This window comes from Mixophyes fleayi, chromosome 10 (genome assembly GCF_038048845.1).
Source record: "Mixophyes fleayi isolate aMixFle1 chromosome 10, aMixFle1.hap1, whole genome shotgun sequence".
Taxonomy (NCBI): Eukaryota; Metazoa; Chordata; class Amphibia; order Anura; family Limnodynastidae; genus Mixophyes; species Mixophyes fleayi.
Window position 1 is genome coordinate 20044447 of NC_134411.1, and position 18606 is coordinate 20063052.

The following is an 18606-nucleotide window of genomic DNA, read 5'->3' on the forward strand; positions in this document are numbered from 1 at the left end:
TAGAACCTTTGTTCATTCTGTGGTTTAACCCTTTAGCTCACAACCCCAGCTTCTACGAAGCAACATCACTTTCCACTATTACTGTTTTCTGTTGCGCTGAAGTGTGACACTAATATAACATTAAATTAAATAATTAAAAAAAAAAACAAAAAAAAAACTAAAAGAACTTGTATATTTTGTAGACAGAAGAACAAAACAGGGTCCAAAACATAGTTTGTATATTTTGAAAATATATTTAAAAACATTAAAAATTTCTATTTTTTGAACATATATTATATGTTATGTAGTACACTTAAATAGAGGTAATCCTATTTACAATATGATTTCAAATGCGTTTCAGTTTAAATGCCATTCTCCATGTTTTCAATAACATAATTATATAAATATACTTAACATACAATAAATATTTGTTACACATTGTGAAAATATATACTTTTGTTTTTCTTCCTCCAGAGAGAACAAGGCCACAAACAGGAAACTTACATATTCAAAGTGTCTCACTTTAACAAGGCGGTAGGTATGTGACATGCAAAATATACCTTTGCCACAAACAGACCACGGCATAACGAAAAAAAATAAATAAATATGGTTGACAAAGAAGTCAGTCTTGCAGCCTAGTTCAGCTAGAACCGCCAAGCCTAGCATCTTAAGTGTGTTTGCTGTGGCATAGAATAGCTCCGAACTATATGTATATCTTTCCAAAACACTCCCGAATAAATCACTGACATTGCATCTAACTGCCTCATATCGTCTCTGACATTTGCATATTTGGGGTCAGTTTTTGCATTAAATATATAGGCTATGGATAATTTCAGAAATCAGGATAATATTGAGTAACATTTCTTTCTGATCTCTTTTTTCACTTCTGCAGATTCTCAGCATAGTTCAGGGTTTTCCAAACATGGTCCTCAGGGCTCCCCAACAGTGCAGGTTTTCCGGATCACATGTGACATAATTAGGACCACCTGTGGATCTGTTACAATGTGTCAGTCAGTAATGAATACACCTGTGCTCCAGTAAGGAGATATGGAAAACCTGCACTGTTAGGGAGCCCTGAGGACTGGGTTTGGGAAACCCTGGCATAGTTAGTATCTGGAGTGTATTACTTAGACTGGTTTGACTTTCTTGTTTTAATAAATAGAAGGATATAAGACAGTGTTGGCTAACCTGTGACACTCCAGGTGTTGTGAACCTACAAGTCCCAGCATACACTTCCAGCAATAAGCTGCTATATACTGGCAAAGCATCCTGGGACTTGTAGTTTCACAACACCTGGAGTGTCACAGGTTAGCCAACACTGATATAAGGTATACAAATTTCACTCTTACCCATCCCTAATACTCAAACATGTGGCAGATGATCCGGGGCATCTAGCTAAAAATAAATAAATCAATCTACATTTAAGTAAGCTCGAATTCAATTGTGAAACGATCTAAAGCAGGCCTGTCCAACCTGCGGCCCTCCAGATGTTTGTGAAACTACAAGTCCCAGCATGCCCTTCCAGCTATCAACAGGTTGTCTGCTGGCAAAGCATGCTGGGGCTTGTAGTTTCACAAACGACCAGGAGGGCCGCAGGTTGGACATGCCTGATCTAAAGGGCAGTGAATTCTGGTTTTATCCATAGCCTATATCAATATAGATTTTTATATGTATCCACATATGTACATGTATATACATATTCATACATACAAATATTTACAGGTTGTGTGTGTATATATAAATATATATATTTACCAACATAAATATGTATACACAGGACACATTGACATGTCTAGGGAACTCTCAGAGTGTGCTTTTCTAAGTTTTCAGGTGTGTTTCTTTACTGCAATCCCAGGATGCATAGCAATATGACCAAGTATCAGTCAGACATCTTTCTCCATTCTCTGGATTGACTACCTGCTCCTTTGGCTCTCAATTTGGAAAGCAGTCTTATATCAAACCAGGTAAAAAGCTTATTTAATAACATTTTGCAAATAACAATATATGCTGTAAGCAATAGCATCCAGTGCAAACATAATTTATGACTTGTTGCTATTGGTAACAACAGATCAAGTTTTAAAGATTCTGTTTACCTGGCAGACACTGATGTTTACAGCCTTTGCTGAAACCATAAATCTCCTTCGTTACTGGGCCAGATGGGGGCTTGCAAGTCTTTTCTGTGGTCCTTACTCAATTCCGAAGAAACATACATTTTAACATTGCAATCTGACATATGATTGTGCACTGATACAGTATATTTGGTCCAATTTGTGAATAACTTGAATAGCACTTGTTTAGAAAGTGTATTCATCATAAACTTTCACTAGAGATCTATAACTTCTTTTTACATTTATTATACACCCCACCTCCCCAATTTGAGCATCAGTGTGGACCCATGCATATTGGATTAACAAAACCTTGGTGCCTGGATGATAGCTGAAATGGGAAGAAACTGTTAACTTGTAGGTGTTCACGGTGGCTTAGTGGGTAGCACTTCTGCCTCACAGCACTGGGGTCATGAGTTCAATTCACGACCTTGGCTGTGGAGTTTGTATATTCTCCCTGTGTTTGTGTGTGTGTTTTCTCCAGGTGCTCCAGTTTCCTCCCACACTCCAAAAACATACTAGTAGGTTAATTGGCTGCTATCAAATTGACCCTAGTGTGTGTGTTAGGAAATTTAGACTGTAAGCTTCAATGGGGCAGGGACTGATGTGAACGAGCTCTCTGTACAGCGCTGTGGAATTAGTGGCACTATATAAATAAATGGTGATGAAAGGGCAGCTTACCAGTGCTGGCTAATTATCAAGTGACTCCATTAAGCAAAAACTGTCTAAAGATTTTTTCAACTAATAGACATTAGATTAAAATGGATGTAGATTGTGTAATGTTATGAGAATGACCACTGGATCTAAACTATCAATAAAAGTGATGCCTATTTCATTTTATAAGCAATGTGATATGACCTCCGTTGCATGCGGTGGTTGAATACATGCCTTCCACATTTATGACTCATTTTGCATTGAAGACATGTAAGAATTGTTATGTCGTTAAACAGATTCCTAACGAGCACCATTCTCCCATTTTTGCCAAATAAATCTGTCTCTTCCTTGACATGGTTTCCAATAAAGGCACCAACAGTCATTTATGAAACTGGACATACCTCCCCACTGTCCTGATTGTAGACAGGACAGTCCCAATTTGAGGGCTTTGTCCCACGGTCCCGACCATGGCAGCTTTATACCACGAGTCAGAAAGTTGGGAGGTTTGTCCCGTTCGCAGAATCCTCAATAATTTTACGATTGTATCTTAATATAGGAGAAATTTATGAACACTGTTGAACTGGAAAATGGTGTTGTAACCCATAGCAACAAGGTTCTAAATGTCATTGTTGCAGGTTGCTTAATTGAAAGCAAACGTCTGGTCGGTTTCTATAAATTACAGACCATTTTTCTTGTACACCAATTTTTCATAAATGTCCCCAATACATGCTTAAGGCAATTTGGGAGCTTTGAACATTGATCAGCAGAGATCGCTCCGATTGGTTTACTCAAACTGAAAACAACGGCTCCATGCTCGCTGCCGAATCTACGTACATGTTAATAAGGAATGTGTGCAAGTCATTATGTCACTTTCAAATATGTGAAAATCTTGTGTTTAACAGCTGCTAAGACATTATTATTCTATGATATTTCCTCCAGCCAAAAAAAACAAAGAAAATCAAATTTGAACTAAGATGACCGATAAAAAGATGTCTCCACCCATTGTTTAGTTCACCAACTTATTGTAAGAGGATGTGAAAGTTATTATTGTTGATTTTTCTCCTGCCTTACGATGAAATACAGAATATATGAATGCTGTTATGTTTAATACTTCTGCTTGTCTGCAGAAAGGTCCACTCAACTTGTATTCAATCTATTTTGGCTTTCAATTTTCCCTTACTACCACTATTTATTAAAACAGATGTTGGCAAGCATACATCTGTTATTATTAAGAACCCTTCGACTGCATTTTAATTTATAATACAGCTAATCAGTGATGCTGCTCTGACAAGATGAAGTGCTTTATTTCAGCAATAAGGCAGCAGAAAAATGAACAATGATTTGCAGATCATCTTTCTAGTAATTGGGGATTTTGTTTTGGAATGAATTACTCTTACCAATTAGTACCAACTACTGCTTTGGCAGAATAGAAGTTTAACTCTATAGAGATTATACATGGCAAAACCCATTTAGTGTATATATGCCAATATTAAATGTTTGTGTTTTTTGAATATCAGTTGTGCAAATGAACATTTTGTAGGCCTCAGCAGTGGTTATATGCCATTGTATTCCCCAATATCACAGCTTATGTTACTGAATAAGACACTAACCTGACTATAGTGCATTACATTACTCATAACAGCCAAAAATTCTGGGTGGAAATTTATTTTAAAAAAAATAGATCACACCTACGATTTGTTAACCCACGCCCAGATCCACCCAAATACACCTGTTTTGGGTGAGGCTATGTCTATTTTCTGACAGGCCACTCCCCTTTAAATTGTCAAAAATCTGCACTGTTTAGGGAGAATTCTCAGGTATGCATTGCCTAATGTTGGCCCTAAAATAGTCAATCACAAAAATGTGATTGAATTGGTCTTATGAGCAATATATTAGGCAGATTTTCATTGGATCACACCTTGAGTAGTTTCCATTTTGGACATTTATCCAGGCAAAATCAAGACAAAAAGCGCAGTCCTTAACCGGTGCAAACCCACACTCCAATTCACCCAATCCCGCTGTAATCTACCTAACCACACCCACTTTCTGATGAGGCCCCTATTTTCCTGTGAACCTCACCCCTGTCGGAGACATCTCATTGGGACTATCCTGCTAAAACAGGGACAGTTGGGGGGGGGGGGGGGTCTGCGTTAATAGCTTACATATTCACATACTAGACCCTTACTGAAGTGTAGCTCATCGTTAGAGAAATTGAAGGCATCTATCTTGTGTGCTGAGCCAATTTTTATCCTATTATTTCACTAGGAAGTAAAACAATATGGCTGCTTTCCCATGTAGACAATGGGCGCAGGTTATTTCTAAAGTTCTGAAACATTTGTATTACTGTACTAATGATCTCACGTCTTGAATGTCCTTTTCCTTGTGCTGTACTGTTGTGTTAGCTTGAACTACAGCCTGTGTTTTTTCAGCTCTATGGTGTCCTGCACACATGACAACATCCAAATTTATTGTTACTTTCCCTAGAAACCTGGTGACTGCTCCACATCTGATTTGTTTGCCTATTAGCATTAAGAGGACAATGTTACGTGGCCAAAAGTGCTTAGAGAAACAACATCCAGGCAGCATTTGTAATGCAAATGTCAACAGATCGCTTGATCATTCTGTCCATCTTTTGTAAGATATTTAGACTTCCCACTTCCTCTAATCTGCAGCTTCCTTTAATATGAGTCTTCAGAAATGCACCAATCTTGCATTAAATTTAAAATAGCATACACAGCTGTACTAGAGCACACAAAAGCTTGCCAGAAAGAGAAAAACAAACATGTCCTCATTTCAATCTGAGAAATAGAACTTCCTTTTTCGAATGCAGATCGAGAACGTTTAACATGAACATTGATATATTTTTTTCTTTTTTTTTTTTTTTTTTCAATTGCCTTAACTTTTTTTTTTATTTATTTTTTTGATCAGTAGTCTGATTCGAGTTTGCAAACACCTTCACAACATACAAAAAAATTAAATATAGGTCTGCTTTTTTTTCAGCTAGAACACGTATTCATAACAAGCTCTTTGCAACGTTTTCAGGTATTAAAATAAAAATAAAAAAAAAAAACACAATTTTTTTTTAAAAATTAAACATTAGAGCTATGACAACAGCACCTTGACATTGTTTAATTCCAACGCTATCAGAAGTTAAAAGCAGTAAACAGATATAATACCGACATGAATAAAGATACTGTCTAAAGTGTAAACAGAATGTTTTGGTTCAAATTTTTTTTTTTTTCTTTTGTCTGGATGAAGACAGAGTGTTATCAATTCACAATTGAAGCAGCATGCATGCTTGTTAATAACTTTTTTATGTTTTCAATTCTTGGCAACATCAACAAACCACAATGTTATTGAGGAACGTAATGCAGGCTTATTTCTTAGCCCATGTTCAGCTGGAGGGGCTAAGGAAGAATTGCACAGCAATGGAGACCTAGCCCCCCCAGCAGAGTTAGGGCTACATTGTGCGCATAGGACTGTTTTCCCTTCGGTTATGGATATGTTTCAATAAATAGATTTGTAGAACCACGGTACTGTATAAACTTCATTTATACATGCAGTCCATAAAATTATTTTGTTTTACTGAATAATTTACCCTGTTATGTATATATACAAATAGATAATTTTCTTCTCAATATAATCTATACAAGATAAATTCACTATCTTCCTCTTTTAATGGTCAGTGTACATACACAAGAAGTGTCTATCCTTATAAAGCGCCAGCCAACTTTTTTTTTGCTATCCATGGTGAGAGCGCGCACGTAAGACTGGGTAGTTCGGCATTGCGAGTTCCAGTACCTCTTGTCGATGCCCCTGCAACCTTCCTTCATGTAGCCCATAGGATTGCATTTGGTCTCATAGAAATATTGTTTCAGTTGACCCTTGGGTACCGGGACTTTTTCAAGAACCGTAACCGTTTGCCCCGCCATGTCCACTGCCGTTTTCTTGTCCGCCGCAGTCACCCACTCACTAATACTGTCACACACGCTCAGTTCCCCGCGGCGAGCTGGGTCCGAGTGGCGCCGCACCCTCATGGACATGTTTGCAGCATCCAGGTAGTTTTTGTACTCCTCGAGAAGGAAAAGCAAAGGGGGCTCCAAAGGCACTTGAGTGCTCAGCATGACTCGTGATGAATACATATCGGAATCCTTGTTCTCCTCACTCTGCCGTATGTTTTGTTCTTCTTCTAGGAGTTCCTCTATGACATGTTCAAAGGTATCTGTTAGGGATGGAAGTCCTCCTCCTCTTGAACCACTCATTGGCCCACCTATGTTCTCCAGAGTACCGTGGGTCCGAAGACCCGGATACGCCAGGCCACTTTGTCCTCTGACGCTGGCTTCTTTCATAGGGGCCGCTTTCATGCAACTGAAGTATGAAATAACCATAGTAAGGAAAAGGATGGTCATTACTCTTCTCACCTGATGGAACTGCAGAGGAAGAAGACAGAAACATGAAGGGATTAGAAGTGGAGAATTCCACAAAGCATCTTTAAAATTAGTACCTTCAATTGATAATAACATCATTTACACATTGCTGTTATTAATTTTTCTACACCCATCTAGTGGAAACATAAACATATGTTTAAGTCTTTTTGAATCTAACAACTTTGAGCTTCAGATTTCAGCTGACTTGTATCAATTCAATTTTAAATGATAGAGGTCTGTGCTCACACCTCCTCTTTTTTCCTGCTCACTACAACAGAATTTGGCAGGCAGCCAAAGATAATGATCCTTTTAAATTTGTATTTGTTGCAACAACGTATCTGCACTTTGGAAACCAGTTACCCCGTATGGATACAAAAAAGCTGTCAAGTTTTAAATGTGTTTTTTTTTTCCCCGACTAAAATGATAATATGTTTGCAGACCTTTCTCACTAATTGTGAATGAATTTAAGATAAGGCTGCATCATGATAAATTGAAATCATTTTGGAGCTTTAACTTAAATGGGTTTGGTCATTGTTAAGTTGACATTGTTCTTATTAGACACAACCAAACGAGTTACTCAGTTTTTTCAACTTTTGGTTCATTTGCAACTAAATATTACTTAATTTCAATGAGATATATATATATATATATATATATATATATATATATATATATATATATATATATATATATATATATATATATATATATATATATATTCACATGTCTAAAATCACTTCATTGGTACCAACTACACATTATTTATCACTAGACTTAGGGCTAAATTTACTAAGCTGCGGCTTTGAAAAAGTGGGGATGTTGCCTATAGCAACCAATCAGATTCTAGCTTTCATTTATTTAATGCTTTCTACAAAATGACAGCTTAAAATCTGATTGGTTGCTATAGGCAACATCCCCACTTTTTCAAACCCACAGCTTAGTAAATCTAGCCCTCAATGGTTGTATGCTTAACCTTATGAAATGCTCTATAAAAAACACTATGGGCCTGCGCCTAATTCATTAAGGAAAGGAAAAAGGTGTAACTTTGCTCCTGGAAAAACCTTGTTATAATGCAACGGGTGCAAATTAGTTTATTATTTTGCATATAAGACAAATGCTGGCTATTTTAAAGTTGATCTAGAATATGCCTTACCCCAACTATAAAGATTTATAGTTGGGGTAAGGCATGTTCTAGATCAACAGATTCTGTCCCCACATTTTAAATCCCCCCACCCCCCTCCAATGCAACATGATTTTGCCAAGGTGCAAAGTTACTCCTTTTTTTTTTTGCTTTCCTTGTCTAATGAATCAGGCCCTATATCTGCTATGCAGTCAAATCATGTGTAATGTCCACACAAATATATAAATCATCAAAACCAAAAAGCCTTAAGTATAGCTAGCAGATGTAGTAAACTAAATCAACAGCGAACGGGCTTAGTTTAGAGAACACAAGACACATGCACTATCATTCTGCCTATATTTGTAAAGACAACTGGATACAATCATACCGGATAGAACATAAACAGTAACAGCAAAAGTGCCACCTTTAAAATGAAGCCAAGAATAAAAAATAAATTAAACATATGTACTACCGTTGGTCCAAAGAAAGAACATTTAAATAACAACAACAACCTCCAAAATCAATACTAAAGTCATATTAGCATGGTGTTCGTAGCAAAGACAAGTACTTTGGTATACTTAATTGGCTTGCCGGTCCTCAAATGGGGTCATACGTTTGTTACTGGCCACACACAGGAAGATCTGGCTCACCCGTTTCACCATTTTCAGCCAAACTGGACAAAAGTGCACTATATTTATCCCTCCAAACAATTGTTTTGGATGATCGAAATGTGGCCTTTTTAAATTGAGAGAGAGATAATGAAGCTGGCTGATAAGCCCACGTGGGTGAGTAGTTTGACCTATCTGGAAGTGTTAGGTGCACCCTTTCTTTCATGGGCAGCACAGTGGCTTAGTGGTTAGCACTTCTGCCTCACAGCACTGGGGTCATGAGTTCAATTCCCGACCATGGCCTTATCTGTGTGGAGTTTGTATGTCCTCCTTGGGTAGGTTTCCTCCAGCTGCTCCGGTTTCCTCCCATACTCCAAAAACATACTAGTAGGTTAATTGGCTGCTATCAAATTAAACCTAGTCTCTCTTTCCGTGTGTGTGTGTGTTAGGAAATTTATACTGTAAGCCCCAATGGAGCAGGGGCTGATGTAAGTGAGTTCTCTGTACAGCACTACGGAATTAGTGGCGCTATATAAATAGATGATGATGATGATTCAGTCAATGAACCAATCTGCTGCTTTGTATGGAAGCAGCTTCTGTCTGTATTTACAACTACCCATAGGTGCCTTGATTATGCAACATTAACCGGATAACGTTGCAGTTTTACAATTATCCACAATGTACATATTTTTAAGATTTTTTGATTTCCTTTTATGATTTGGAATACTCCAAAAAAATCTATTTATATAGCTTGCTTTTTGTTCCGCAATACATTGCTCTTGATGACCCATCATTGCTTTCCTTGCAAAAAGCATTTGATAAAGTATGTGAGTCGTGTTGAATCTAAGCCTAAAAAGATGACACGCACGTCTGTAACATGACATTTTCTATTGACTTATACACAGCAAATCTTGATTCTATTATCTTCTATTTACTTACTAACCTACAAGATGAAACATTGCCTTTATTGAGGAAAAACCTGCTGCACTGATAATTACTATACCTGGAGCTCAGCTTTTTAACAGAATATCTTTTTTTGTTTCCTGTCCTTTTGAGAGAGTGAATCCTTTACAAATATTTGTCGTAGGATTTATAACCAGGAAGAGATAACCTAAGAGCTTTCTGGAGCAAATGCTACATGTCAGAAGCAGTATAGAGATTTAATTTTTAATGAGCTCTCCTATTCTGTAAAAAGCATTGTGAGGGCATTATGGGAAATGTTACTAAGCAACTGCAGTGAAGCTGTAGTAACACATTCAGAAATCTACTTTCATGAACATTATAGTGGAATGTGAGAATTCTCCAGCACTTTTTCTATTGTTGAATCTTTTATGCAAGGCAGACAATAGCAAGAGGAGGCCAAGTAAACTGCATTGTAAAATATATGCCTTTGGATGGCATAAAAAGCAACTTTTCCATGGAAAATAAGTGATATTGGCAGGAATTGGATGTTTCACTTGTCTATCCATTAACTGTAGTCTGTGCCTTTAATTTTATATGGGCCCTCATATATTGCTCAATGGTGAAAAACTCACATATGGGCATAGTTGCCTACTCTCCCGAAATGTCCGGGAGTTTTTCAGGACTCCCAAGAGAGCAGGCAAAAATCCCGGGTCCAGCTGTCGCAGTTGTTGAAGATGGTGGGGCTAAATGCACCATTGTGGCCCCGCCCCCTGTTGCAATTAGCTAAAATTGCCTAAGATTGACAAGGTGGAGTCTAACGGCGCACGATGCATGGCCATGCCCCCCTCGACCGACCCCCTCCCGGACAGCTGCCTTCAAAAGTAGGCAAGTATGCATATGGGGCTCCTCAGCAGTGGGCCCCAAAGCAGCTCCATCCCCTCCACCTATGGTCGTTATGCCCTTGCTTGTCCTCCTTATCCTTTTCTGTCCTCCTTATAACTGCACTGAGCCTGCAGGTGATTGTTATCAATGAGCCACTAGGGCTCTTGGAAGCAGTGTTTATCACAGCCACTGCTATTGCTACGGAACTGGAAATAAGGTAGCGTTAAAATGTTTACCTACTACAGTACTATTCTCACTTGCCTACTCTCTACTCTAATTTCCAAGAGGCTCCCGAATTTCCAGGAGCATCCTCCTGGAAGAGCAGGCATCCACCCGAAGGTGATGGAGGCAGGGCTTAATTACATGATTTTGCATCATTAAGCCCCGCCCCTGATATGAAATACTGTCGATTTTGTCATTTCCTACTAGGGGCGGGACTATGGTGTCTCCACGACCCCTCCTACCCCCTCTCACATGACCTCTCCACCCGGATCTCCCAGAGGAGAGGTTTTAAAAGTGGGTAAGTATGGTATTGTTTTCCTGTTTGTGTTGTAGACCATATATAGCTACAATATTATATTATAAAATGTAGTATATATTATAAAATGTTTTTTTAAACCCCCGTACTGTGTTTATTGCCGCTCTCTCTCTCCGATTTACTGTGATGATCATCACTAGTATTCAAGCACAGAATTTATACTACTTATTTACCGAACAACTAAATACAGCCCTTGATTCATTCTGAATAAAGACTTCTTGCAGTAATTTCTTTGTTGAAACCAGACATGTTTAAAGGGTTTGTTCACATCTATCTGCTTTGTCTGCGCTTTTCACACATTAATAAACGCATGCTTAAAGGATTTTATCCTGCATACAATGAGGTACCTTTGACGCTGGGATGCAGGCTTAAATGTTTGGATTCAAATATGAACCAATATCTCATGTTTTCATTTTGGTAGCTACACACAGATATGCAGTACTAAGGATAAGCGCTAACAACAACAGTCTTTAAAAGGTGCCCTTCCCCATCGTCAGAGCCCTGGGCCTTACATTCGTTTTTCTAGGGACTCCGCCGGTTCTGCAATAACGTACAGGCAACTCAGTTTAGATCAGCCACATTAAATGACGGGAGGTGAGTGGTAGGACCAATCACAAGATGCAATAACTTGATTGTGGCTTGTGATTGGTTCTCTCACTTAACACCCTCCCCCAGGGCTATGAGAGGAACCGAGCCCCTTGGACTCCAACCAGAGTGAGAGGCACCTTACTAAATCTTTTACTAGGTGCAGTTTTAAGAAGGCTTCTACTGTACCGGGCATGCTGGTTTATTAACAGCAGTTAGTAACAGAAGCTTTTTTTTAATATTTTCTGATAAATCAGAAGCTAGACTTTAATTTAAACAAACCGCTTATTGTCGGGACAAGATACCAGTTTTGAGTCAAAACTGTCACAGCCACTTATCAGTGTGGGTGTATTGACTGCCCAACGTGTGTTCACTGTCCGAAGAACAATGTCTCCATTTGATATGAATAATAGCCTGTAGGCTGGCCTAATATGACAGTACTTCATCCTTCTTTGTTAGAGCTATTTATTCTGTTTTATGTCAAGAGGCCTGTTTCTAAAAACGCAGATCAGGAGCAATGATTCAGAAAGCTAAAAGAATGAGCTAGACAAAAAGTAGCAAAACCATCTCTGACAGAACTCCTTGTTTTTAAAGTCTGGAGAGTCACATTTTTCCTCCCCATCTTACACTTGTTTAGAGTGACTGCATCACTGACTCACTGATGTAACGCTGGTGAGCTGGGGATATTTTTATCTTTTCAAAATATGAAAAACATGCGTGGAACGCCTTACACCTCAGTAGCAGTGCCAGGGACAGCGAGAACAGACACATGGATTATAGTTATGCAAACCGAGTGTCCGCAGCAGACAGACGAAAAAAAAATAGACTTCTCATTCAAGTTACTTTATTAGGGCTGTATTTAGGGCTAGCAATGACCTGGTGCCTTAAGAATGATATGTAATAAATAAGTGACTGTGCTCCCCATATGCACAAGCCTTGCAGTGCAACACCCTCTAACACAAGGGGCCTGATTCATTAAGGATCTTAACTTGAGAAAAACTTCTTATTTCAGTCTCCTGGACAAAACCATGTTACAATGCAAGGGGTGCAAATTAGTATTCTGTTTTACACATAAGTTAAATACTGACTGTTTTTTCATGTAGCGCGCAAATATCAACTTTAAATTTCAGTGTACAAATAAGCTATCAAGTATTTGTGTGCTACATGTAAAAACAGTCAGTATTTAACTTATGTGCAAAACAGAATACTAATTTGCACCCCTTGCATTGTAACATGGTTTTGTCCAGGAGACTGAAATAAGAATCCTCTTCATTTAAGATCCTTAATGAATCAGGCCCAAGATTCTGACTTGGAACCTAGTTCAGACTGATAAACAGAAACATAGAACAATATGGGGGGGGGGGGGGGGGGAATAAATGAAAACATTTTTCTAGTTCTAAATAAACAGTGCTGCCCTAGGCATTATATCAGCTTTCTGTGAAATAGCCACTAGCAACATTGCTAAACATATATGTAAATGTCTTAGGCATTCACTTGCTGCCGTTTCATACACCATTAAAATTTAAAGTCAAAACCAGCAGATACAGGGTTAAAAACGTGTACAAAGCAGTTCTAGGTAAAGATGTGCGAATGGATACATTAAATTAGCTTGCATTTGCATAAGTTCTATGTGGACTGATTAACGTGGACCCTGGTCTATGGTGGATGGAGCCATTTTTTGAGCTGAACCAATAGGTGGAATTCCTTAGATACATACTTGTCAACTTTTCAAAGCTTCCCTCTGAGAATTGCAGAGGAAAAATCGGGACAGGTGGGAGTTAATGACGCAATGTGCGTTATCACGCTCCTCCCACTGCAGAGTGATGACGCAAATCACGTCACCATGCCAGGTTGGGAGGAGGGTGGCCATGCAAACTGCGTCATCACACAGGATTCCGCCCAACACTTCTCCTTCTGGCTCGGAATCAGGTAGATTGCCAGACTCTGTTGAGATTCCGAGAGATCGCCCACTAGTTTGGAAGTCTCCAAAACATTCCGTGAGAGTTGCCAAGTATGCTTAGACATAATTCTGGGTGTTCAGGTCAAAGGGCTGGATCTGCCCATTTCTAGGCACCTCCAGTACGAAATATTTTTATTTTAAAATCAGCTTTGTTTTGCTTGGAGATCTTTATTTTCAGAATTTCCTAGTTTGACACATGGTAACAAGCAGCAAAGAAAATAACAATATACTATTCACACACTAACACTGCATGAATACATTTTTTCTACTGTCACTGTACTTTTTTCATTATCAGGGCATACATTCAGTATTTGAGGACTATATTTTTCTTTGCATACTTGAAGCTTATTATTTATGTTTTTGCAGTGGTAACTAATATTGCTGTAGATTTGATTTTAATTTCTTGATTAAGAAAACGGGTTCTAGTAAAAAACAAAACAAATGAAAAACAAACAAACAAATACAGTTTGCCACTGTAATATCTTTGAAAAAGCCAGAGGGGGTAGAGGTGGGTAATATATTAATCATTTAAAGGAATGGTATAGTTGGAACAAAGCATTAGTCACAACTTACATTATTTAATATAACAGAAGATATCTAAACATATTTGGAAAGCTTATTAACCTTCAATCAACAATAAAAAGGTTGTGTGTATATTTCTGTTCCTTTTATAGCTTATACTTAAATGGCCTTTAGCAGCATTATCGTAAGAGGATATGATTTATTCCCTATATTTATACACACAATGGTTTAAATATTTTACAGCTTGTAATAGTATGTTGAGAGACTCTCGAGGGAACGATTTCATGTCCAAGTTTGACGTTCTTCATAACTGTCTTGTGGTGCACGATGGATGGGATGGCAGCCAAGCACCAGAATTTCTATGTTAATACTACCTGATAAGTCGTTACAAAAAAGAATTAGAATGTTTTAGATTTCTTCATCGGCATTTAAGGAGATACACCATGGAGTGTACTGCAACGGACACAAACTTCATTTGCATTCCAACTATTTTTTTTATCACATTGACACAAGCTAACCATTTCTTTGGTTAAAAATAAGCTAGTTTGAGTGTTGGCAGTAACGAGCTAACTCCATTGTTTCACCGACTGATTGTTTTTGATTCTTTTACACATGTTCATTCACTCCCACCTCAGCCAAAGTCAAACTAAAACTCATCATCACAAAGCAATTAGAAAACATACTATGATGAAAAAAATCTATAATTTACGTCTTATATGTAAATATACTGAAGGGCAGTGTCCTATCAATAGCTTTTCCCAAAAATAAAATGTTAACTCTATGTTGCTCTCACTGTTTATTCGATTTGGAATTGAGGTGCGCGCAGGTCCCATGTTGTCTCTACAAGAGCTTTGCATAGCAGTTACGTCTTACTTGGCGATGTCTCTTGCTCCACCCATTTAGGTACTACAGACTTGCCTTGTTTTCCTATCTTACTTCCAGGAGATGCGGAAGCAATGTAGGGAAGGCTTGATTATGGGCTTGGCATCATCAAGCCCCACCCATTTAATTAATCATGCTCCTGTGGGTGAGGTGGATGGAGGTTTGTGTCATACTCCCGCCTACTTTGCAGCAGGAAAGTGCTCTCCAGGAGAATTCACTCCTCTCCAGGGAGTTTGAGAGGTCTTACTCCAATTCAAAGGTTTCCCTGACATTTTGGGAGAGTAGACAACTATGACTTATTGTGCCTAAGACTATTTAGGTTATCATCTTTTGTACATTCTTATAAAAATGTGGTGCCTGACCCATTCACCTGGACATAATAAGAGTCCCTCCCCTGGGGCCTTGCTGATTGGCTATGGATTGCATCATCATGGACCTCCATACACTGTGCGATTACTAATATCACATGACCTTAATGACGCTTCCTGCATTGTCACAACCCCTTGCAGTTGTCCCATGGAAATCCCCTCCAGGATCTCCCAGAAAGCTTGTCCATACAGTAAACAAGTGTGATACAAACACATTGGGCCTGATTCATTAAGGAAAGTAAAGCAAAAAAATGAGTAACTTTGAATCTTGGCAAAACCATGTTGCAATGCAAGGGGTGCAAATGAGTTTATTATTTTGCACAGAAGGAAAATACTGGCTGTTTTTTTTATGTAGGATGCAAATACTTGTAAGCTTTATTTTTACACTGACATTAAACGTTGATCTAGGATATGCTCTACCCCAACTATAAATCTGTCCTCACATTTTAAATTTTCCTCCCCTCCAATGCAACATGGTTTTGCCCAGGTTCAAAGTTACTCATTGTTTTGCTGTCCTTTCCTTAATGAATCAGGCACATTGTCAATATTTGTTTTTATTGTGTTGTCATTAAATGTTAACTTCTGTTTTGTGTGTAAAAAGGAATAGTCCCTTCAAAAGAGCTATACGTACTATTACATATTATACACATAAGTTGATATATCCATTGACTGAAAAGTTGACGGTATATGGCCCTTTAAATCTTATGAAACGGAGAAATAGCTATGGTAGGCAAAGGAGCTAGATCTCAAGCTGGACATGGATTTGCATGTCAAATATTCACACATGGAAGTGATGAGATATTTATAAAGTCGGAAATACTATTGCACTCTTATCCATTACACAGACTCTAAATATATAAGACATACATAATACATGTCAAAATAGCTATATATACATATTGGAGAAAAAGTATAACTCATTATAAATGGAGTACACATAAAGCCATAACGATATTGAAATAAAATTGCTTATTCAAATGTGTCCCCAATCATCTAGGAAGTAAGCTGCTCTGTGGGAAATTGCATTCTCAAGGTTGCTGAGAAAATATGAAATTGTCATGTGAACCATTTTCGTTTCTGTCAAACTATTAGACAATTCAAGTACATCAGCAGACGTATCTATCAGCGTAGCCTGATCCGAGACATACTTCAGGTCTATGCACAAGGATTCTGCATGAAAATGAATGACTGTATATAGATCAGAATAAAATAGTGTATGCCAGTTGAATTATCCATCAATCATATTACGGATTGTCTTCACTGATTGCCACCCTAAGGCAAATCCATAAAGGCTGTTCTATTTTTAAACACATTAATTATGACTATTTTGGTGCAGCCAAAATGCTAGTGACCAAGAACCCTATGTTGTAGTCTAGTAAGAAGACAAGTGACTACGAGAAACCTCCAGGAATGAATAACACTCCTAACATTTTGCAATACAGGCTTTTCCCTGTTATTTTCAGTATAGTTTCAAATTCTACAAAATTGTCCCAAAGACGTACCAATATGTCTTTTAAACCATTACTCATGTTCAGGGATGAGTAAAGCCAGGGATGAGTAAAGTTTAATACACACTACAGAAAATTTCTCCCGCTGCAAAATCACTAATGATTTTACCAACGACTACAAGTCCCGATCAGCATGCCGATTCATGTGCACACACTATACACGTTTTACAAGATTTACCTCCAAGTCTGTGGCCTTCATCTGTCATAACCATCGACTGAAAAGATTGTGACTCTGTAAACTCTATGGAGATCTGGGGATTAATGTATTAAACTGCGATTTCTGCAAATCAATGATATTCAGTGACTGACGGCTAAATTTAAAACGACAATGTCTTTAAGGGCAAAACTTGTGCTAAAAAACATTGCAAAGTTTAATACATCTAACCCATGGTTGTGAGTGCATACACTCCCCCTGAGAACGAACAAAGGGGTATATTTACTAAACTGCGGGTTTGAAAAAGTGGAGATGTTGCCTATAGCAACCAATTAGATTCTGGTTATCATTCATTTAGCACATTCTACAATATGACAGTTTGAAAAAGTGGAGAGGTTGCCTATAGCATTTATCAGATTATAACTGTCATATTGTAGAATGTGCTAAATGAATGATAACCAGAATCTGATTGGTTGCTACAGGCAACATCTCCACTTTTTCAAACCCGCAGTTTAGTAAATATACCCAAAAGTATTACTGCTGCTCTGATGAAAGCTATGTTGCAGAGTTTGTTGGATAAAACAGCTAATATATAGGGCAAGATAATTTAGCATAGCCAAGGGCAGCTGAAGTTTAAAATACTGCACAACAACATTGTATACTATAAATGTTTGTCAGCAGGTCTATCTTCTCAAGAATGATGTAACATTCTATTTGAACATTATAGAAACATTTCTATCAAACAACCAAACAAACTGACACTACTTTACACTGACAGGTCTACAGTAAACAAAAATGAAAATTAAATAAATCAATAATACTGATGTTCTCATAAGAAATATAGAGTGCAAAACAAAATAACGCCTCTCTCCCTCCCAAAAACAAATTACCAAAATTTGTCAAAGTATAGAAATTTACATACAAAAAAATTCTATATAGACAGCTTAATGTTATAGATCTTTTGGAAAATTTACCATTTTGAGCTCACGCTATAATCTTGTTAGCGTCCTCTTGAGATCTGCCAGAATTTATATGAATAGTGTTCTTAAATATGAGATAAAATCACGCTTGTGAATGTGATAGAATAAAGATTATCTTCAGGAATGTGTGATGGAAAATTGTCCTAGACGTCATCATCACTATGAATAAACTCTTATGAAAAGTTTGTGGGATCTTTTGACTTATAGATCACATGTGTCATGTTAAAATGACTATACCATAAGAAAAGACACATTTATACTTTTAGCATCAGCCTCTTTCTACAGGCCCAACTTTTCAGGGAGAGTGTTCGTTGGACAATCGTTGCCATGGAAATATACAAGAGACAAGATGCTGTGTGTTGCTATCAAAGCTAATTAATATTTAACATGCATGTTAACAGTTAATTTCAAAGGAAACAGATTGTTCAGTG

General features: G+C 37.8%; 1 protein-coding gene across 4 annotated transcripts in view; it reads right to left on the reverse strand.

The window, feature by feature from the left end:
• Window positions 1–237: 237 nt before the first annotated feature.
• The window catches only part of BDNF (brain derived neurotrophic factor), a 69153-nt gene continuing 50784 nt past the window's right edge, over window positions 238–18606 (reverse strand). For 2 of the 4 annotated variants that reach the window (XM_075188013.1, XM_075188014.1), the window contains exon 2: window positions 238–7168. In XM_075188013.1, coding sequence (XP_075044114.1) covers window positions 6401–7147 — 747 coding nt within the window. In that variant the 5' untranslated portion in view covers window positions 7148–7168 and the 3' untranslated portion in view covers window positions 238–6400. The remainder of the gene's footprint in view (window positions 7169–18606) is intronic. The other 2 variants (XM_075188011.1, XM_075188012.1) reach the window with 1 other exon arrangement.